Source organism: Hylobates moloch, unplaced genomic scaffold (genome assembly GCF_009828535.3).
Source record: "Hylobates moloch isolate HMO894 unplaced genomic scaffold, HMol_V3 SCAFFOLD_10, whole genome shotgun sequence".
NCBI lineage: Eukaryota > Metazoa > Chordata > Mammalia > Primates > Hylobatidae > Hylobates > Hylobates moloch.
The window spans coordinates 10,986,218-11,009,380 of record NW_026652285.1 but is presented as its reverse complement, the minus strand read 5'-3'; the positions used below and the strand labels follow the sequence as shown (position 1 = coordinate 11,009,380).

The 23,163-nt window shown below is 42.4% G+C and overlaps 1 protein-coding gene across 2 annotated transcripts in view; it reads right to left on the bottom strand.

Moving 5' to 3' along the window:
• Nucleotides 1-7,036: 7,036 nt before the first annotated feature.
• Nucleotides 7,037-23,163, bottom strand: part of LOC116474482 (C-C motif chemokine 2) — a 30,500-nt gene continuing 14,373 nt past the window's right edge. The window contains exons 1-3 of one of the 2 annotated variants that reach the window (XM_032162960.2): nucleotides 9,496-9,571; nucleotides 8,171-8,282; nucleotides 7,688-7,793 (exon numbers count right to left, since the gene is read on the bottom strand). In XM_032162960.2, coding sequence (XP_032018851.1) covers nucleotides 7,688-7,793; nucleotides 8,171-8,282; nucleotides 9,496-9,571 — 294 coding nt within the window. Of the gene's footprint in view, nucleotides 7,794-8,170; nucleotides 8,283-9,495; nucleotides 9,572-23,163 lie in introns of those variants that run through there. The other variant, XM_032162961.2, reaches the window with a different exon arrangement.

Genomic DNA, 23,163 nt, shown 5'->3' with positions numbered 1-23,163 from the left:
GTGTCTTCCTCATGCATACCTCTGATTAGGCTGCGTCTCTTCCCCACTAATTCACACACCTTCAGTGTCTTCCTATGACATTCAGAACTGAACCCAACTGTCCATGTTGACATTCAAGATCCTCCAAAATGTAGCTCCAAGCTTGCATTCCAAATTTTTAAAATGTTTTTCCTATTTCTGGACAAAATTCTAGCCAGACAAGAGTTCTGCTTCTTGCCTACTCTTCTGTCCACCCTAAATTAGCTCAGTTGAACCTCTCCTTTGATCTTACCCTATCATTTAAGAGAGGTCCTTCTTATGCCTCTTCTTCACTGACAAGTGTAACCTGACCACTGAATCTATTGCCACCTGCTCTTCCTCTGATGTTTCAATTCACCATTGGTATTCCTCTGGAGTTGAGGATAGGTTGAATGGGACTGACTGCAGCCAGGGAGAACATTTCAGAGGCTATTGCTATAGACTGGGTGGGAAAGCTCCCCTGGTAGGAAAGAAGGTGTGGTGGGCAGGAGAGGAAGGAAATGGCTGTGGGCTGATGCTGAACAAGTGACCATAGTCCTTGGTCCCAGGAGGTTGGAATTAGGGACTAGAATCACAGTGCCAGGGCAGTCTTGTCTGTCTTGAACCTGCATGGAGACCAGCCAAGTCAAAAGCCCATTCAATGGGATGATGGCCTCCACTTCCTAAAGCCATGCCCTCACCCCCAGCTTCATTCTTCCAGCTTCATCTTTTTCAGAAAGAAAATACAAGTGCCCAATTTTATTTTATTATTTATACTTACTTATTTATTAGAGAAGTTTGCTGGGAACCAGACCTAAGCCTGTCATAAACAGGCCTTAAAGAAACTGGCCATAAACAGGATTTCTGCAGCAATGTGATGTGCTCATGATGGCTATCATGCACACTGCTAGAAGTTGTTGGTTTACTGGAGCAGGGCAAGGAATGCCTGGCCCACCTGGAGTGGAAAACTGCTCAAACCACAAGCAATAGCATGAGCGGCCTGTGCCTTAACATATTTTTGCTGCAGATAATCAGCCAGAACCTATTTCTCTACTCCTTGCTAAGAATGCTTTGTTTCCCGTAAGGAATGCTTTTAGCTAATCTATAACCTATACAAACAATGTGTATCACTGGCTTACTGTCAATAAATATGTGGGTCAAATTCCATTCGTGGCTCTCAGTTCTGAAGACTGTTAGCCCCCTGATCCCACTTTGCACTCTATTTCTGTGTCTTTATCTTCAATTCCTCTAGCGCCGCTGGGTTGGGGTCTCCATGACTGAGCTGGTCTTGGTAGAAGGTCTCACTTTGTTCCCCAGGCTGGAATGCAGTGGCATGTTCACAGCACACTGCAGCCTCAATCTCCTGGCTCAAGCAATCCTCCCACCTCAGCTTCCTGAGTAGCTGGGAATACAGGTGTGTCACCATGCCTGGCTAATTTTTGTATTTTTCATAGAGAGAGAGCTGTGCCATGTTGCCCAGGCTGGTCTCAAACTCCTGGGCTCAAGTGATCCACCCACCTTGGGCTCCTAAAATGGTGGATTACAGGCGTGAGCCACTATGCCGGACCAACTGCCTAATTTTATAAGCAAAATGTTTTCTTGAAAATCCCAGAGCTATACAATAGAGTAGACCTGTTCCCCAAACTGGTATCCTGGGAAGAGCCCAGAGACTGGCTTCGGTGGCCTAGAATTCCAGTTCCGGCTTGTACCAATCTGGTTTCTCTTGAAACATATTCCCATTTTTTAGGGAAAAAAAATTTCCCCTAAGTTCTGAAGACCCTTATTGCAGTGACATTCTGAGGGCCATTATTGATCAGATTGTCCTGGAGGTTGTTAACTTTCCTGAAAGGAGAGAGGCCTTACCTGGCTCAGCAAACACCTGGGAACTCATGGTGGCAGCCAGCACAGAAGAGCTGGGGAGACCTTCATGTTAGAGGGCAAGAGTTGGAGGTTTCTGGAATTTTCTAGGCCTCTCTGCTCCTTTGGCTGCTTTACTTAATTTTTAAAACCAAATCATTATGTTATTTTATAGGACATAAAGAATTAGGGAGAAGAGAGGGAATTCCTTGGCAGAATTATTGTCAAAGAATTATGAGATGAGATCCAAAATCTGCAGAGTAGGCATTGGGTCCTGGGGAGGTTTCCAAGAAGTGGAAAAGGGAAGCAGTGGGCTGGGACTGGGCACATCTTCCATCCATTGCTGAGACTAATGGGGATGGGATAGGAAAGAGAGGTGCAGTCATGCCCAGCCTAAAAAGAGGAAATGCTCCGAGTTGGATCATCTCATGGGCTGCACTTCCTTTGCACTTAAATGTTTTCTGTAGAAAAGAGAGGAAGAAAGTAAATTGTGGTCATAAGAGAGGTGAGTAGATCCAAAATTTGGACTATCCTCAACTCTGTCAGCATCCTCATCATGGACTTAAACCGTGGCTGGGATTCCAACCAGAGATTAGGAAAACCTGTATATTTCTAAACCTTGCTAGCAGGGTTCTAAGTAATACCACTCTTCACAACCCAGGGTGGTATTAATTAGAACTTTGGCTGAATGAGGGACTCCAGGAATCCTACAGATATAAAGCTATCTTATAGCTTTATCTTAGTATCAGAGGATATGTGATGCTGCGTAGCATATGAAGATCTTGGAGTGCTGTGGTTTTCAAATCTTGCTTTAGCTGTCAAAGTCTTTCCCCAAGTAAAGTCAAAGGGGAATTCCAATATATCACCAGGGCCAGTGGAGTGGTCTGTGTGATGCAGGAGCTGGAGGCCCCTGTCCCTCACACCCAGCTCCAGGGAACAACAAAGTGTGGGATGAACTGATCCATTAAAGCTCTCCCAAAAATGCATATCAAGGCAAGGTATCTGATGCAATGTTAGTAGACAAACTGACATAGCTTCTACTTGCTCCAGTGGATGGTTGGTGCAGGGTTGAGAAATTCAGTAGCATAGCTACATCAAATGCCAGCTTGGAAGCATGTCATGGATATTTGTCTAGTTACCCCTGCACTGCACATTCATCCCTGCCTCCATCTTGCTCATGCAGATACTCAAGATTAACGCCTTGAATTCTTGTCTTTTTTTTCCTACACTATTCCAAGTTCTAGAAATTATTGCTAACTTGACTTCCATCCTCCCTCCTCCACGTAGCCCTACTAGACTGCTCAGATTTCATTAGACAACACCCTTTCTACTGCCTGAGTTGTACATTTCATTTATTTGACAGTAAACCTGCCAGGCCAGGCCTGTATTTTCTTTTCTAATCAAAACAGGAGGCTTTCCTCAGGCCCTCTACAGACCAGCAGTCTTCACTGAAAACCTGCGAATGACATATGGGCATAGAAGAAGGCACAGGAGCCTTGCCCAGAGGGGACCGGCATTCTCTTTTGGATGTTGGATCAAGGATAAGTCAACAGCTTATAACCTTCAACTGAACTTCCTTTAGGTAAAGCCTTAGGTTGTACTTGTCCCGAGGCCAGGCAAAATGCCCACTTGTATCTATTAGACTGATTCCCTATGCTTATCAATCACTGGATGTGGGAAAGGATGAAAAATAAGAAGCTGTATCTCAGTTTATACTTCTGGAAACAGTGGGATTATAGTGTTATAAGGGTTAAATTAATAGACAAATGAAAAGTGCTTTAAACAATGACAAGCACATAGTTAAGTTCTCAGTAAGCTTAACAGTTGTTACTTTTAGGAACTTCAGAAGAAGTATGGCTAGGAAATGCTAGGAAGGGACTCAAAGTGTAAGACAATAACATTCTCATGATTTCTCCCAAACAGAAGCTCATGCTTTCAAATTGAAACATGTTGCAGTGGGCTATGTTTTCCAAGGAATGCCTTGTGTTGTGGAAAAGAAATGATGAGGAATGCCAGAGAAAGGGAAGAGGTCCCAGATATCTTGCCAAGGATCAACTGTTGGGAGTACTCCAGGCTTCAGAGGCATGTGGCTAATGTCGTCCAGGAACAGCAGCTTCTGAGTGATATCAGTGTCATAAAGGGGCAGGACTTCAGTGACAACAGGCAGTTTGTCTGCTATTTTCATTTTGCAGATTACCTTCCCATACTTCAACTTGATGCTACCTGCAGAAGTTGAGTGTGAGAATGTTAAGCCCACATTTCAGACCATCTGTGTTCAGCTGTTCTGCCCAGCTCAGCTGTCTTCTGCAGAGAGTGGGTGGCTGTCCAGCTTCTTTCTGTTTCTCGTTTTTGGTGACTCCTTGACAGCAGCCATCTAAAGTGGATTCAATTCACATTTTCTGCTGCTGGGGAATGAGAAACCTGTGGTCAGAAATAACTCCTGATGGGGGCTGGAAATGAGTCACTTACGGTGAAAACAGATCTCCTGGCTTCCTGGAATACAGAACCATCTGATGGAAGTAAACCTGAAAACATGGACTCCCAGCTTTGTTCTTTGTCTCAGATTCCCTCTGAGACTACACAATTAGAGGAAGAATTAAATAGGACCTGAGAACTCTTGTTTTCCACCCTGTCTTTTCTCAGAAAAACTGAGACCTGAGAACAGAAACAAAATCCTTAAAGTCATTCAGGATTAATATCCCTGTTAATAGGCCCAGGTGTCTCAGTGCTCAGGTCCTGGATATATCCCACGAGTCTTTTACTACAATGTACTCTCTCATACTGGGCCTCATTTATCCCTTCCACAAAACAGAACCAGCTGGTATTTGCTACTAGCCTTTCCCAAGGTTGCTTGGAAGTTCCTGGAAGAAACATTCCATAAACTTATTTGCACAGCATGTAGTGATGTAGCTGATATGCAGTAGACACTCAATAAATAATGATGGCTACTTGTGATGAATTGTTCTCCAGGCCAGGAACTACCAAATTTATGTGTGTTATCTAATTTAATCCTTCTGATTGACTCTGAAGTAAGTGCTTTTATGGTGCTTGTTATGAAGAAGAGAACTGAGGCTTAGAGAAGCCAAGTATCTTACTCACAAGGCCCATAAACACACTCTTTAACTATGCTGAGCATGCACCCAAGTGCCTTTGTTTACAATGCTGTTTGCCTATTATTTCACATAATCCTCCAGTGGCAGGTGTCTTTATCCCTACTTTACCAGGGAAATTAAATGATTTTGGGGCACACCAGAGCTGGAGCAAATCCAGGAGGTAGAACAGGGTCCACTAGCCCCATCCCTACTCTAATACATTGAACTAGAATCTTTGGGGAAGATAATTTTGAATCTGTAGTTTTAGACAAGCCCCTGGTGATTTTAATACATAGGAAGTACATCCTGATTGATGTTAAGGGCTGAAGTCCGCTAGGCTATAGGAGAGGCAGAGAGGTTTTTTGTACTCAGAGTGGGAGCCCTTCTGTAGTAGATACAAAAGGCTCTCTGATGGTTCTAGGGATCCATGCTTCTACTTGCGGCTCTCACAGTGAAATCTTCCAGAAATAGAGTAAGTGGTCAGCTATACTGGCCCCTGTCTGACTTGGGCTTATGAGTGTAGCACCCTCTGACAACATTCCCTCCCTCAAAGGGTGGAGCTAATGATGCTTTCCAAGAGGTAGTGCTCTCAGAATAGGAGATCTTGGTGGGTCATTTGTCAGATCCCTTAAAAGATATTAATATACCCCTATTATGGATGGGGTAACTAAAGCCAAAAGTAACACAGTGACAGAGACCAGTTCTCTGTCTGTGATGAAACTGAGGTCATCTGCTTCCTAGATCAGTGCCCTTCCTAATGTCTCATTCTGTTCTTTATATTGCCTTGTGCCATTGCCACCACACAGTCCAAGGGGGACAGTCTTATGAGTGGTGCCCCTGGGAGCTTTGCATGCAGTGGCCCTGCTGGGCATGTATGACATAGTAGGCCATTGGCCCTCCAGACCAATGGCCTTAGACCACACAGAGTTATACCAGCAGGGCACCTGTGACCCTTTTCTACCCTTGGGGACATAGCTGGTCTCTGCGTTCAGGTACATAGGTAATGTGACCAATGGAACCACAAGCTGATTTTGTATGCTGAAAGGGAATCCTGATTTAAGTTGCTTATACAGGAAGATGAGGCCCTGTCCATTTGATTGGAAGCTCTCAAGCTAGTAAAGTTAAGGTGTGAGTAAACAGTGACAGAGAGAAGTTAATTTTCTGGGTCTAAGAAGCTAAACTTTAATAGCAGCTTTGGCTTTTAGAAAGTTTCCATGTCACTGGTTCTACTTCTTCATCCACAGCATTTGGCATTCCACCCTGCCTCAGCCATTCTTGCAATTATCTTCTCCCCTCCCAACTACCAATGCCCCAGTTCCATACCCTCCATACACTGCAATAGTGAGCTAAATGCTTCTCCCTTCTCCCAATTCAGCCCATGGCCACCTGGCTGCCCTTCCTGAAGCCCCTCATAATGTGGTCATGGCACTTCTCTCCACTGAATCAAATCTCGCAATTCTTTCTATTCCTAGAGTGACCACATGCTCCAGTTTGCTTAGGACAGTGTTAATTTATATCTGTTGTTCCAGAATAATTATGAATAATACCACTTTTCTGCTCTCAAAAGCATCCTAACTGGGCTGGGAAGAATCATATGTTCACCTTATATGGAGCACAAACTCCCCACCTAGACAGCCTGGCCTCAAACTTCTTTCCAAATTTCCCCATCATTTCACACATGCTCCAACACTGACACCTTTTGATGGGCTCCCACCCAACTGGGTAAATGCAGCATGATCATTCCTACTTCTTGGATTTTGCTCAAGCAACACCTCTTCTCCTCTACCTAGGCTGAAATACCTTCAGCAGAGCCTTTCCACTTTGTGCATGCACCAAGACCTACTTTAAGCTCCACCACACCTGTAAAACCTGCACCTAAACCTCTGGTCAAGGGTCACCTAGCCTTCCTCTGATTTCCCAGTGTCTGTCATGTCTGCCTAGTCTGGGTTGGAAGACCGAGGAGCAGGGTCGGGTGGAGGGAGATACCATGGGGCTGTTAAAATAGGTCCCAGGAGAGGCAAACATGAGGTGGGGAAGAAAGGAATGGTGGCAAAGCTCCTGATATTTTCCTAGCTGAAGTTTGGTGTCTGGGAAATACTATCGAAAATGGGAATAGAGGGCTGGAATGGGTTTGTCAGTTTCACCCTGCATTTTAATGAAGACCAGCTAAGCCAAAAAGTCACTTCCCAGGGACACAGTTCCCACCCCCATAACCAAACCCCTCTTGGCCACAGCCGTCTTCGTCCCCCTCAGCTCAGTGTGGATTTCCCACAAAAAAATTACAACTAGTGACTATAATAAAATATGCACATACTTTATGTATTCCTAAAACAACATTTACTTCCATTTAATGAGTCACACTTTGGGTTCACAAGAACAATGACATTTTTATACTGATCATCTTTGCCAGGACTTTTACAAGATTCTAGGGAGGAAGAGAGGAGAGGGGGAGCATTGCCCACACGTGACGGGGATCGAATTTGGGCTCCCAGGGGGTAAAGAATCTGCACAAAGCTTTACAGTTTAAAAATAACTGATATACATGGAGGATAAGTTTTAAAGCCTCAATAAATTAAATGCAATAGTTTTAAAATATATATATATATATATATATATATATATATTAAATAAAACCCATTCCCTTTGGACTGATAATGGGGTTACCTCAGAATGCATTGTAAGAAGGGAAAACAAATTAGGCAACACTCAGGCTCTGGTTTGGTTTCAAAAATGGTGATTATTTATGGCTTTGGAGTTGGAGATTTTTGGTCCAGATACTTCATGGAATCCTGCACCCACTTCTTCTTGGGGTTGGCACAGATATCCTTGGCCAGTTTGGTCTTGAAGCTGTGGGAGATAGAGGATGAAATTGGAAGGATTGTTTTTGACAATTCTGCCCATTTGACTGTAAATATTTAAAGACCATCTGCCACTGGACAAAGGGTTGCCATGGAGAGGAGGAAGGATGAGACTCCTGAGTTAGTTGCTGCTCTTGAAGGCCCAATAAAACCATCTTTGCTCTTGACTTGAAGAAATTGATATGACTACAGCAGGCTCCCAGGCAGCGAGCCGGGAGTGAACATTCACTTGTGAAAATTAATTAATTGGACCATAGAGGTCAAACTATCAGAGTCTATGACTCCCAGCAACTGTGACACAGTTCTTTACTCTGTGCCCTAGACATTAATTTTTTGTCTAGGGGAGGGTGAGCTTTATTTACTTACATCACAGCTTTCTGGGGACATTTGCCACTGGTGATTCTCCTGTAGCTCTCCAGTCGCTGAAGGGGTATCTTCCTATTGGCCAGGCTAAAGCAGCAAGTGGTTGTGACAGAAGCTGAATTTTGGGGGAAAAAAAATGAACAGAGAAAAAAAAATGAGCCACATGATGATACATAGACATTTCCAAGCATGACTTTGTAAAGGAAGTTAGGAGAAAGCAAGGAATTGCGAGAGACGGAGGGAGAATCCCTCTGCTCTGAAGTCTTATGTGTCTGGAGGATGCTGTCCTGCGTCTTCAGCATCCTCCCCTGTGCATTGAGGACTCATCATTACTGTTGAGGGTATGGAAAAAGCTTGGTCAATGTGGCAAATGCTAGCTCTGTCATTATAAAGACCTACGTGGCCATGTGATGGTCATGGTAATTTTCACCAAATATTCTCCATCCTCTGTTTTGAGACACAAGGTAGACTTGCATTTCTTGAACACTTTTGTTTGGTTGGAGGCATTAGTTAGTTTTGATCAATGAAGGAGGAGACAAAGTGATGGGTGTTGTTTTTGAGCCACAGTGCATTGCCTATGCAAGACTTCTGAGAGCTTTCTTTTTGTTTATCACAGTATCCATCAATGTTCCCCCTCATGGGCAACTTCTCCATCAGTCTAGAATCCTGAGTATAAAATGAAGAAGCTGGAGCCCATACATTATAGATATTTAGTACAAGTGAGAAAGTAACTTTTTTAAACTTAGTTAATTCTCTTAAGTCATTGATAATTTAGAACTGTTTGTTACCATGCCATGCACTGGCTCAGTGGGACCAATGCACTCAGTAAATTTGTCACCAGAGTATGGGAAAATGAGTTATGGAACAAATCTCCTAGATGACTTTCCCAAACAGTGTCAAAATAAGTCACCTCAAGAGATCCCCCTGGGACCTCGTTCTTCTCTTAGCCACTGTCTCTGAAAGCTGTCCTGGAGTCGAATTAACATACAGAGCTTCTAATCAACAGATTTTCCTTCTCCCCAATGCCAAAAATGCCCACCATGCCCACAGTAAGAAAGAGCCATTCCCCATTCCCAAACACTGTAAGGATAGCTGGATATGGATGCACCCAGCATCCCTCTTGAATGTGGGGAGAAGACTCGGAAGCCTGGGCTTCTAGTTCTGGCTCTTCCAGTGACTGGATGTGAGATTGAGGCATTTCTTGTCCACGCACAAAATCTGTTTCCCTATTTTTCAAATGGAGAATTTGCAGTGAGTCTCTAAAGATTCTTGCTGACCTAGTAGCTCTGGAGGTGGTTACCTTTCCTGTAAGGAGTTGGGGGGCTTACCTGGCCCAGCGAGCCCCTGGGGGCTGAAGGCAGCTGCTATGAGCAGCAGCCACAGAAGTGTTGCGGAGACCTTCATGTTGGAGGCCGAAGATGTGAGCTTTGGCATGAGAGGTGGTGGTTTCTGGGTTGGTCTCAGCCTCTCTGCTCCTCTGGCCCATGTGCCTGCCTTTTATAGGGAGCAGACAGTGTGGGAGCTTCCAGGGAAGCCTTTGCCTGTGCGGAGTCATGATGAAGGGATTCCTGAATTGCTGACGAAATTCCAGATCCTAGGAAGTCAAGCAGAACAGAAGAGAGGCAAGCTAGTGGGAGGGACTTGGTACACTTTTTAATCCATCTGAATCTTGCCATGGGAAAGGAGGGGAATATGTGATTATGAAGTGAAGTTAAACATCTGTAGCGGGGGAAGGGAGCAAGAAAACCAAGGGCCTGGGGGATGAGTTGAAATGAAACACCTGTAGCGGGGGAAGGGAGCAAGAAAACCAAGGGCCTGGGGGATGAGTTGAAATGAAACACCTGTAGAAGAAAACCAAGGGCCTGGGGGATGAGTTGAAATGAAACACCTGTAGTGGGGGAAGGAGCAAGGAAACCAAGGGCCTGGGGGATGAGTTGATCTAAGAACCTTCCTTGATTCCTGTGTTCACATGGTGGTCTTGAGGATTTTGGAGACCAGGAAGGAGCCCCGAAACTTCCATTAGGCTCCCACCCAGATGCAGAGAGAGCTCAGCAGCCCTGCACATAGTTGCATCTCTGAACCAGGAAGGACAACACACCACAGCTTTGCCGCTGTGTTTCAAGGTAATGATCACAGAATCTTAGTGCCCTGCAATTTTAGCATGATAGGACATCAGAACTGGATAGTTTCTATTAATCTTGACTTCTGAGTCACTTTTAAACCATTTGCTTAGCTGCTAAAGCCCTTTTCCAAATGGAATTAAAACAAACCCCAACTCATCAAATACACTGTGGTGAAGGGGATTTGTTTGAAATAGAATAGGCAGCCTCCCGTGCCCTTATTCCCCAGGAAACACATTTAGGGAACACATTTGGAAAATCAATCATCTAGTTTCCCCCCTTGCTCTCTGGGCACACAATGCAGACAAGGTATCTGGTGGCTAAAAATGTCAAAGAGAGAGGGGACACAAGAACCCATACATATCCCTTTGTTCATAACACTAGGCACCCTAGTTGGAGAGGGTATAAAGGAGGCAAAGTCTTTAATGGAGTCACTGCAGCGGATTACAGCATTGAATACTGGTGTGGAGGTACTGCAAACCTGTTTCCTGTTTTTTCCTGCACACTCTCATATCAAATTGATTGATTGGTACAGTAGCACAAACAAGAATGTTAAAGATTCTGAGGAGTTGACTTGCGTTAGTTAAATACTGTGTTGTGGTTGACTGGTGATGTCTGTCATGGGCACAGGATTAGAGAGGGCTCTTGCTGTCCTGCAAAGTCTCTAAGTGCCCATCTAGGATAATTGGTCTATAATTACCTAAAAAGTTAACTATAGTTACCAAATAGAGGCCAAAAATGTGGAGTCTTCCCTGTTCTTTCCTGCTGTATTCCAGGTGGGTTAGTCTAATGTAGAATCTGAATTCAGGATGTCTGCGTTTGGATGATGGCTCTGTGACTGACTAGCTGTGATACCATGGACAACTTACTTAACCACTCTCTGCTGGGGTAAGAGCAGGATACTAATCATGTGTACTTTAGGGAATTGTAATGTGAATTAAATGAGTTCATGTATCTAAACTGCTTAGAAGAATGATTAGATCACTGTAGGTACTCAGTGAGTAGAAGTTACTGTTTTTTATTATTAGGAAATAGGGCCGGGTACAGTGGCTCACACTTGTAATCCCAGCACTTTGGGAGACTGAGGCAGGCAGATCACTTGAGGTCAGGAGTTCAAGACCAGCCTGGCTAACATGGTGAAAACCTGTCTCTACTAAAAATACAAAAAATTAGCCAAGCATGGTGGAAGGTGCTTGTAGTCTCAGCTACTCAGGAAGCTGAGGCATGAGAATTGCTTGAACACAGGAGATGAAGGTTGCAGTGGGCAGAGATCATGCCACTGCTCTCCAACCTGGGCAATAGAGTGAGACTCTGTCTCAAAAAAAAAAAGAAAGGCAGATTGGGAATGCTGGAAAGACCTCAGAGTCTGGATATTTCTGCAAATATTCTTCCAAGTTTTCCCGCTGCTTCCAAGTAAAGATATGCTACCCCAGGGATGGTTTCCAAGAATGCCTGAGTTGCACATGTGGCAGATTATGAGGTTTTAAAAAATTATCGGCAGAATAAATTTGGAATATTCTTGACCTCAGAGGTGTTTGTCTGACGTGGTTTAATGATTGTTTCTGTAGTAAGAATAATTTCATAACTCTGGCGGGAATTTAAAGGAATTATCAGCAAGCGATTATTCATTTTTGTGTTTTCCTTGAAAAATCGCTTTGGAGTTAATGGGCTTTGGATTTACTCTGAACCTGAAAAACCTCAGTGGCTCAGTGGAAATAAATAAAATCAATCTTTAGATATCCAAGCACTGCAGCTGTTTCATCCAGCTCACTGGCCGTCCCTAGCAAGTAGGGGCAGCTTCAAGGGCTTTTTCTCCCTCTTTCTTGGAGGCTTTCTTTTCAGCAGGGACCTAGAGTAGACCCATTTCTTGCCTGTGATTTGGTGCCTGATGAATGAGGGGCCTTGATCAGAATGATCCTGAGTGATGGGCAGGAAATGGATCCCCCTTTGTGAAAACAAAATCTTGACTTCTAAAGAGTTTTTTTTCTTTTTTTAATTGGAAAACTTATCTTTTATTTTTATTATAATACTTTAAGTTCTGAGATACATGTGCAGAAGGTGCAGGTTTGTTACATAGGTATACATGTGCCATGGTGGTTTGCTGCACCCATCAACTCGTCATCTACATTAGGTATTTGTCCTAATGCTCTCGCTCCCCTTGCCCCTCACCCACCGACAGGCCCCAGTGTGTGATGTTCCCCTCCCTGTGTCCATGTGTACTCATTGTTCAACTCCCACTTATGAGTGAGAGCATGCAGTGTTTGGTTTTCTGTTCCTGTGTTAGTTTGCTAAGAGTGATGGCTTCCAGCTTCATCCATGTCCCTGCAAAGGACATGAACTCATTCTTTTTTATGGCTGCATAGTATTCCATGGAGTATATATGCCACATTTTCTTTATCCAGTCTATTATTGATGGGCATTTGGGTTGGTTGAAGTCTTTGCTATTGTAAATAGTGCTGCAGTAAACGTACGTGTGCATGTTTCTTTACAATAGAATGATTTATAATCCTTATATACCCGGTAATGGGATTGCTGGGTCAAATGGTATTTCTGGTTCCAGATCCTTGAGGAATCACCACACTGTCTTCCACAATGGTTGAACTAATTTATACTCCTCCCACCAACAGTGTAAAAGCGTTCCTATTTCTCCACATCCTTTCCAGCATCTGTTGTTTCCTGACTTTTTAATGATTGACATTCTAACTGGCATGTGATGGTATCTCATTGTGGTTATGATTTGCATTTCTCTAATGACCAGTGATGATGAGCTTTTTTTCATATGTTTGTGGATCACATAAATGTCTTCTTTTGAGAAGTGTCTGTTCATATCCTTCACTCACTTTTTGATGGGATTGTTTTTTTCTTGTAAATGTTTTTAAGTTCCTTGTAGATTCTGGATACTGGCCCTTTGTTGTGTGGATAGATTGCAAAAATTTGGTCCCATTCTGTAGGTTGCCTGTTCACTCTGACGATAGTTTCTTTTGCTGTGAAGAAGCTCCTTAGTTTAATTAGATCCCGCTTGTCAATTTTGGCTTTTGTTGCAATTGCTTTTGGTGTTTTAGTCATGAAGAGTTTGCTCATGCTTATATCCTGAATGGTATTGCCTAGGTTTTCTTCTAGGGTTTTTATGGTTTTATGTCTTACCTTTAAGTCTTCAATCCATCTTGAGTTAATTTTTGTATAAGGTGTAAGGAAGGCGTCCAGTTTCAGTTTTCTGTATATGGCTAGCCAGTTTTCCCAACACTGTTTATTAAATAGGGAGCCCTTTCCCCATTGCTTGTTCTTGTCAGATTTGTCGAAGATCACATGGTTGTAGATTTGTGGTGTTATTTCTGATGCTCTGTTCTGTTCCATTGATCTATATGTCTGTTTTGGTACCAGTACCTTGCTGTTTTTGTTACTGTAGCCTTGTTGTGTAGTTTGAAGTCAGGTAGCATGATGCCTCCAGCTTTGATCTTTTTACTTAGGAATGTCTTGGCTATATGGGGTCTTTTTTGGTTTCATATGAAATTTAAAGTCGCTTTTTCTAATTCTGCAAAGAAAGTCAATGGTAGCTTGATGGGAATAGCACTGAATCTATAAATTACTTTGGGCAGTATGGCCATTTTTACAGTATTGATTCTCCCTATCCATGAGCATGGAATGTTTTTCCATTTGTTTGTGTTCTCTCATTTCATTGAGCAGTGGTTTGTAGTTCTCTTTGAAGAGGTCCTTCACATCCCTTGTAAGTTGTGTTCCTGGTATTTTATTCTCATTGTAGCGATTGTGAATAGGAATTCACTCATGATTTTGCTCTCTGTTTGTCTATTATCGGTGTATAGGAATGCTTGTGACTTTTGCACATTGATGTTGTATCCTGAGACTTTGCTGAAGTTGCTTATGAGCTTAAGGAGTTTTTGGGCTGAGACTATGGGGTTTTCTGAATATATAATCATGTCATCTGCAAACAGAGACAATTTGACTTCCTCTCTTCCTATTTGAATACACTTTTTTTCTCTCTCTTGCTTGATTGCCATGGCCAGAACTTCCAATACGATGTTGAATAGGAATGGTGAGAGAGAGCATCCTTGTCTTGTGCTGGTTTTCAAAGGGAATGCTTCCAGCTTTTGCCCATTCAGTATGATATTGGCTGTGAGTTTGTCATAAATAGCTCTTACAATTTTGAGATATGTTCCATCAATACTTAGTTTATTGAGTGTTTTTAATATGAAGGGGTGTTGAATATTATTGAAGGTCTTTTCTGCATCTATTGAGATAATCGTGGTTTTTTGTCATTGGTTCTTTTTCTGTGATGGATTATGTTTATTTATTTGCATATGTTGAAAGAGACTTGCATCCCAGGGATGAAGCTGACTCGATTGTGGTGGATAAGCTTTTTGTTGTGCTGCTGAATTCGGTTTGCCAGTATTTTATTGAGGATTTTTGCATTAATGTCCATCAGGGATATTGGCCTGAAATTTTCTTTTTTTGTTGTGTCTTTGCCAGGTTTTGGTATCAGGATGATGCTGGCCTCATAAAATGAGTTAAGGAGGAGTCTCTCTTTTTCTACTGTTTGGAATAGTTTCAGAAGGAATGGTACCATCTTCTCTTCGTATCTCTGGTAGATTTCAGCTGTGAATTCGTCTGGTCCTGGCCTTTTTTTTGGTTGGTGGGCTATTAATTACTGCCTCCATTTCAGAACTTGTTATTGGTCTATTCAGGGATTTGACTTCTTCCTGGTTTAGTCTTGGGAGGGTGTATGTGTCCAGGAATTTTTCCTTTTCTTCTAGATTTTCTAGTTTATTTGCGTAGAGGTATTTATGGTATTCTCTGATGGTAGTTTTTATTTCTGTGGGATCAGTGGTGATCTCCCGTTTATCATTTTTTATTGTCTCTATTTGATTCTTTTCTCTTTTCTTCTTTATTAGTCTGGCTAGCAGTCTATGTATTTTGTTAATTTTTTCAAAAAAACCAGCTCCTGGATTCATTGGTTTGTTGAGGGGTTTTTCATGTCTCTATCTCCTTCAGTTCTGCTCTGATCTTAGTTATTTCTTGTCTTCTGCTAGCTTGTGAATTTGTTTGCTCTTGCTTCTCCAGCTCTTTTAACCGTGATGTTAGGTTGCTGATTTTAGATCTTTCCTGCTCTCTAATGTGGGTATTTAGTGCTATAAATTTCCCTCTGAAGCTTTAGCTGTGTCTCAGGAATTCAGGTACATTGTGTCTTTGTTCTCACTGGTTTCAGATAACTTATTTATATCCACCTTAATTTTGTTATTTACTCAGGAGTCATTCAGGAGCAGGTTGTTCAGTTTCCATGTAGTTGTGCAGTTTTGAGTGAGTTTCTTAATCCTGAGTTCTAATTTCATTGCATTGTGGTCTGAGAGACTGTTATGATTTCCGTTCTTTTGCATTTGCTAAGGAGTGTTTTACTTCCAATTATGTGTTCAATTTTAGAATAAGTGCTATGAGGTGCTGAGAAGAATGCATATTCTGTTTATCTGGGGTGGAGAGTTCTGTAGATGTCTATTAGGTCCGCTTGGTCCAGAGCTGAGTTCAAGTCCTGAATATCCTTGTCAATATTCTGTCTCCTTGATCTGTCTAATATTGACAGTGGGGTGTTAAAGTCTCCCACTATTATTGTGTGAGAGTCTAAGTCTCTTTGTAGGTCTCTAAGAACTTGCTTTATGAATCTGGATGCTCCTGCATTGTGTGCATATGTATTTAGGATAGTTAGCTCTTTTTATCGCATTGATCCTTTTACTATCACTTAATGCCCTTCTTTGTCTTTTTTGATCTTTGTTGGCTTAAAGCCTGTTTTATCAGAGACTAGGATTGTAAGCCCTACTTTATTTATTTATTTATTTATTTTTTGCTTTCCAATTGCTTGGTAAATATTCCTCCATCCCTTTATTTTGAGACTATGTGTGTCTTTTCATGTGAGATGGGTCTCCTGAACATAGCACACCAATGTGTCTCGACTCTTATCCAATTTGCCAGTCTGTGTCTCTTAATTGGGGCATTTAGCCCATTTACATTTAAGGCTAATATTGTTATGTGTGAGTTTGATCCTGTCATCATGACGTAGTTTCTTCATAGTGTCATTGGTCTTTACGTTTTGGTATGTTTTTGCAGTGGCTTGTATCAGTTTTTCCTTCCATATTTAGTGCTTCCTTCAGGAGATCTTGTAAGGCAGGCCTGGTGGTGAAAAAATCTCTTGGCTGTTGCTTGTCTGTAAAGGATTTTATTTCTCCTTCTCTTATGGAGCTTAGTTTGGCTGGATATGAAATTCTGGATTGAAAATTCTTTTCTTTAAGAATGTTGAATATTGACCCCCACTCTCTTCTGGCTTGTAGTATTTCTGCAGAGAGATCCACTGTTAGTCTGATGGTTTTCCCTTTGTGGGTAACCTGACCTTTCTTTCTCTGGCTGCCCTTAGCATTTTTTTTCTTCATTTCAACCTTGGTGAATCTGATGATTATGTGTCTTGAGGTTGCTCTTCTCGAGGGGTATCTTAGTGGTGTTCTCTGTATTTCCTGAATTGGAATGTTGGCCTGCCTTGCTACTTGGGAAAATTCTCCTGGATAATATCCTGAAGTGTGTTTTCCAACTTGGTTGCATTCTCCCCGTTACTTTCAGGTACACCAATCAATCATAGGTTTGGTCTTTTCACATAGTCCCATATTTCTTGGAGGCTTTGTTCATTCCTTTTCACTCTTTTTTTCCTCTAATCTTGTCTTCACACTTTATTTCATTAAGTTGATCTTCAATCTCTCATATCCTTTCTTCCTCTTGATCAATTCGGCTATTGATTGTTGTGTATGCTTCACAAAGTTCTCGTGCTTTGCTTTTCAGCTCCATCAGGTCATTTATGTTCTTCTCTAAACTGGTTATTCTAGTTAGCAGTTCCTGTAACTGTTTATCGAGGTTCTTAGCTTACTTGCATTGGGCTAGAACATGCTCTTTGGCTCAAAGGAGTTTGTTATTACCCATCTTCTGAAGCCTACTTCTGTCAATTTGTCAAACTCATTCTCTGTCCAGTTTTGTTTCCTTGCTGGCGAGGGGTTGTGATCCCTTGGACTAGAAGAGGCATTCTGGTTTTTGGAATTTTCAGCATTTTTGCTCTGTTTTTTCCTCATCTTTGTGGATTTATCTACCTTTGATCGTTGATGCTGATGACCTTTGGATGGGGTTTTTGTGTGGGCATCCTTTTTGTTGATGTTGATGTTACTGCTTTCTGTTTGTTAGTTTTCCTTCTAACAGTCAGGCCCCTCTTCTGTAGGTCTGCTGGAGTTTGCTGGAGGTCCACTCCAGACTTGTTTGCCTGGGTATTACCAGTGGATGCTGCAGAACAGCAAAGATTGCTGCCTGCTCCTTTCTCTGGAAGCTTCATTCCAGAGGGGCACCTGCCAGATGCCAGCTGGAGCTCTCCTGTGTGAGGCATCTGTTGACCCCTGCTGGGAGGTATCTCCCAGTCAGGAGGCACTGCGGTCAGTGACCCACTTGAGGAGGCAGTCTGTCCCTTAGCAGAGCTCAAGTGCTGTGCTGGGAGACCCTCTGCTCTCTTCAGAGCTGGCAGGCAGGAACGTTTAAGTCTGCTGAAGCTGCGCCCACAGCCAACCCTTCCCCGACGTGCTCTGTCCCAGGGAGATGGGAATTTTATCTATAAGCCTGTAACCAAGGCTGCTGCCTTTCTTTCAGAGATACCCTGCCCAGATGAATCAGGAGAGGCAGTCAGGCTACAGCGGCTTTGCTGTGCTACTGTGGGTTCTGCCGAGGACGAAATTCCCGGCTGACTTCTAAAAAGAAAAAAGAAAAGAAAAGAAAAAAGAAAGAAAAAAGGAAAAAAGGGAGTTTTTCAGGGAGAGGTGAGTGATCAGTGATCAGCAGACAAGGATCCCAGGAATCAGGACTCTTGTCTTTGTTCTGTAGCTGTGTTCCAGATCTCCTCTAATATTGCAAAGTTATAGACAAACTGGAAAGAGACATTGACATTGATTTTATTCCAACCCTCTCTTTAAAAAATAAAAATAAAAGAATAGACACCAGAGGCTTGGAGACCAGTGAAAAAATCCTTAAGGGAACTGTGTGGTTTAGGCTGAGTTGATTCTAGAGCTCCTGTTCATTGACTCCCTGTCTTCTGAAATGTGTCGTAACTCTTAGTCTCAATCTCCCTTTGTGCAAAACAGGACCAATGTAGGGTTCATTACTCCTCCTTCTCAAGCATCACTGAGCTCATTTCTGCCGTTTCTTATCACTTTTGGGAGAGAATTACACCAAACTCGATGTTAGTGTAAACATGCTAACAATGTGTCCAGCAGATAGTAAGTTATCAATGGCAATGCTAACCTGTGCAATCTATGCAAGGCTCTATCTTACTTCATTTCACATGAGATGACTTATTTAATCCTCCGAACACACCTATTCGAATTAAGTCCATTTTAAAGATGAGAAAAAGGAGACTTAGAGAAGTTAAATGTCTTCCTCTTCTGTGAAATTCTTTACAGAAGTGAAGCCTGCTTCCCAGATTGCCTTGAGGTTTCCCAAAGCCTTTTTATTTAAAATATTCTTTTTTAAAAAATTTAAAAATATTTTATTTTATTAGAGATGGTGTCTCCCTCTGTCGTCCAGGCTGGAGTGCAGTGGCACCATCATAGCTCACTGTAGCCTCGAACTCCTGGGCCTCAAGTGATCCTCTTGCCTCAGCCTCCAGAGTCACTAGACATCTGTCTGATATTATTTTTTGTAGAGATGGAGGTCTCACTTTATTGCCTAGACGGGTCTTGAACTCCTTGCTTCAAGTAATCCTCCACTTTGGTTTCTCAAAGTGCTGGGATTACAAGAGTGAGACAGAGTACCTGGCCTAAAATATTCTTTTTGTTATAATCCTCTTAGGGCAACCAACTTTACTCTTTTGTACAGAGGTGGAAAACTGAGGCACAGAATGTCATAGCTACTTTCCTGGGCTAACTGGTCAGGGTAATGCTAGCTTAGGCTTCTATAACAACAACAACCTCAGTGACTTACTGCAATATTTACTTTTTGTTTGTATTGTAGTCTGATGTTGGTTAGGCAGCTCTCCAAAAGTGCTGTCTTGTAAGGAATGACTCATAGATTCAGGCTGTTTGCCAATTACAGCTTTCGTATGGAACATATGGCCTCCAAGTTCCCAGATGTGAGTGGAGAGAGGGTTGATAGATTGTGTAGGATGTTTTAAAGAACCAGACATAAAAGCTGCTTACATTACTTCTGCCTACTTCACATTGGCCTTCACTCATCATGCAACTCCAGAATAACTGCAGAGGAGCTGAGACATGAAGAGGGTCACATCAATATTTGGTGAAGACTAATAGTTTCCATTAGAATCTGCCTTTTGCTTACTTCTTCTCATATGTAGAGTACACAAATAATCCACCCACAAGAGAGACAACCCAAGGTGCCATTTAGTCATTGCACCAACCTAAATGGACAGGATCTCTTGATGATGGTTAGTTATCTCCATCAGCTGAGATTATGGATCTACTTTGTCCAGTGACCCTGTGAGCTAAAAAGACAAATAATTTGCCACTTACTTAAAGTTTCAAGTTTGAAAAGGACAGGGTACTTGTAATCAGCACTCTCATCTATGGAAAGAAAAATGGCATTCATCAATGGCCAATGCACTGTGCCAAGCCTAAAATCCTTCAGACAGATGTTATAAAAGTCTGCCATCCAGAACATCACACTCCGGGACCTGTTGGGGGGTGGGGGGCTGGCGGAGGGATAGCATTAGGAGAAATACCTACAGTAAATGACAAGCTGATGGGTGCAGCAAACCAACATGGCACATGTATACCTATGTAACAAACCTGCACGTTGTGCACACATACCTGAGAACTTAAAGTATAACAAAAAGAAAAAAAAGAGTCCCCCATCCTTGATTAGTCTGGTTCTATCTCTCTGGGGGAGCTCTGTTGTCTTGTGGATCCTGGTTTCTGGTTTCCTTTGTGAGTTCCCTCCTTTTCCATTATTCCCCTTTGGTCACCTCTGAAGTGAGTATTGAAGAGAGACATGCTCTTCTTGGGGGCTCTGCAGTCTTTGAGGACTGCAAGCTGTACAGCAAGGCCTGGAGTTTGTCTTCTTTTTGAACTTTTCAGGATCTCTCATGGTTTCACTGACAATATAGTACAGCTCTGGTAATAACAGTGGGCTTCTGATATCTTCACTCTCAGTCAATTCCATATGCCAGCAGCCACAGCCCAAGTTTCTTTCTTGGTATAATTTTCCAATTATTTTTCCTCTCTCTCTCTCTCTCTCTCTCTCTCCCCCTCCCCCCACCTCTGCCTCTCCTTCTCCTTCTCCTTCTCCTTCTCCTCTTAATGAGGAAGGCTGTGAGGCTTGAATGTTAGGCTACAACTTCGATCTGATTTTTGCCCTATGTTACTTAATCCAACTAAGAATTTTTTTTCCCCATATACTTTTATTGCTGATTTTTTTTTCATCCTTAAATACCTTCTCTTAATATTTGGGACCCAGAAACAGATGGCTTTTCCAACAACATAAGGTCTTGAATTTGTGGATTTTATTATCTTTCATTCCTACCTTATGACCAGTTGATTTTTTTTTTTTCTGAGCTCATCTTTTTCTTAGAATCCCATCAAAAAGGAAGACAAAAACAACCAACATGCTACTAATGTATCTTTATCAAACTTTCCCCTTGGAGCTACTATTTCAGCAGATAGCACCTGACAGGTTTGACAGTTTGTAACATGAATCTCTTATTTTCTTCAAACTGTGACATCAGCTTCCTCACTGCCTGCTACTAAATATCTAGTTAATGCTACATGTTTCACGTTCTTAATGGTCGCACATGATTGTGCTACTAATTCCTCTATTAATCAGGGTTAAACTAGGCTCCAAACTAGGCTTAGTGGCTTAACACAGCAAATGTTTATTTCTTTCTCATGTCACAGTTCAAGGTAGGCCAGGTGACCAGTGAATTGCGGATATAGACTGCTTCCATCTTGAAAGTGAGCTATATGGAACACATTACTCCTAACATTACCACAACAGAGGAAGAGAGAGCTGTTTATAGGGACGAGGTCTGAAAGTGGCTTATATCATTTTAGCCCTCACCCAAATGGTTAGAATTCAATCACACAGCCCCTGGGTAAATGCAATTTAGGCTGGAAAATATAGAAGAGCCCACAGGTATCTGGGGGACATTTGCAGTCTCTGCTACTTAGGACTGGCACATGTCCAGCAGCAAAGTCTAGGAGGTGGGTAAGTTCCAGCAAAAAACACTCCTTATGCCTAAGCCAGAGGTCACAGGTCAAGCCTGGAGACTACACTGATCTGAAAGACAGAGCATCAGGGAAACTCACTGGTCCCAAGACATGACTGGGAAATAGTTAAAAAATGTGTAAGGGACACTTTCCCCACCCAACACTCCATATCAGAGTCTTTGCTGATGGTATCTGGAAATCCGTGTTTGTTTATTAGCATCTAAGTGATGTTGATGCGAATACAACTCCTTGACCTACTCTACATCTCAATCTATGGAGGCTTGGTCAGGTAAAGTAACTTGCCTAAATTTACTAGGCACATTACTGGTGTAACTAGCCTAATCTTTGAATCCCATTGAACTCAATGCCCAGTTATATACCAGCCTCTCTGTTCCTGTTCTTTCTAATTCTCTGTGCCCAAGAGTACAAGGCCTGCATGAAAACACATGATTTTATAATTTTTCGAAAATGAAGTTTCAGCAGATTCTGTTTGGCCTTGAGCACATGTAGCCCTTCTCACCTTTCCTGTCCTACCATCAGACACTCTTCTTAATATTTGCATATATCAGAGGGCTCACTGTGTCTCACAGTATCTATTCATTCACCCCTACTCCTGGTCTGCCTGCTCGTTGTTCTCTCCTGGAATTTAAGATTGCCCTCCTTATTGGTGTGAAATTAAATAAGTCAAACTTCAAATAATTTAAACTTAAAGCTGTTAGGACTTTAATTATTCTGAGCCTTGAGAGGAATGTGGCTATGCAATCTGAGTCGTGCGGCATGCACCTACAACTTCTGCCTTTTTGCTTTTTCCTGTAAACAATTAAGAAGACTGAGCCATGGCAGAGGTAAGACCCCTCAGATCATTACCTCTCCTCAAGGAATAGTAAATAATCTTCCTTAGAACATAGCAACCTATAACCAATCAAATCACTGTGGCGTATGCACCCTGTCTAGTATGAAAAATGTTGTAATCCGGCTGGAACTTCTGTCTTTACTTATGTAATTGAAACTTTTCCAGTTGTTTGGAGTTGATGCTTTTCCAAGTGGCCACCCTCAAGCTTTGTCCTTGAATGAACTCAATACTTATTCATATTTTCTGAATCTCATTGTTTAAGGTTGACTTTGGTGTTTGGGGGTGAGAACTGGTGGGCTGAAGAAGGGGTAGAAAGGGATGTTGGACTTGGTCTGAACACCAATGGTGGCAGAAATCAATGATGGCAGGCACTTGCCGAATCATCTGTTGGTCTCCTACTTGATTTTTTAATGAAAGTGACATTTGTATTATACTAGACTAGAGGATTAATTAGAAGGGGGAAAACCAGCCAGTCACAGGCTGATATAATAGAAGAGGGGACAGGCTTTTGGGTAGAGCATGGGATGGTGAGAAAAAGAATGAGTTTGGGAGGGAAGAAAGGTATTTGAACAAGTGGCTGAAGCAGATGTCAGATCTGGAGCTGGGGGGTGGGTTTATCTGGCCCCAGCCTGCGGCTGCCTCTCCCTAACACGCAGGTGAGCCTGGCCTGGGGGAAAGCCCAGAGTCCATTACGTGCTCATTTCTCCACAATCTGAGCCCAACCTCTGCAACCACGCCCTTTACCTTGTCACCCTGTTACCCCCACCAGCTTTATTACTTTAT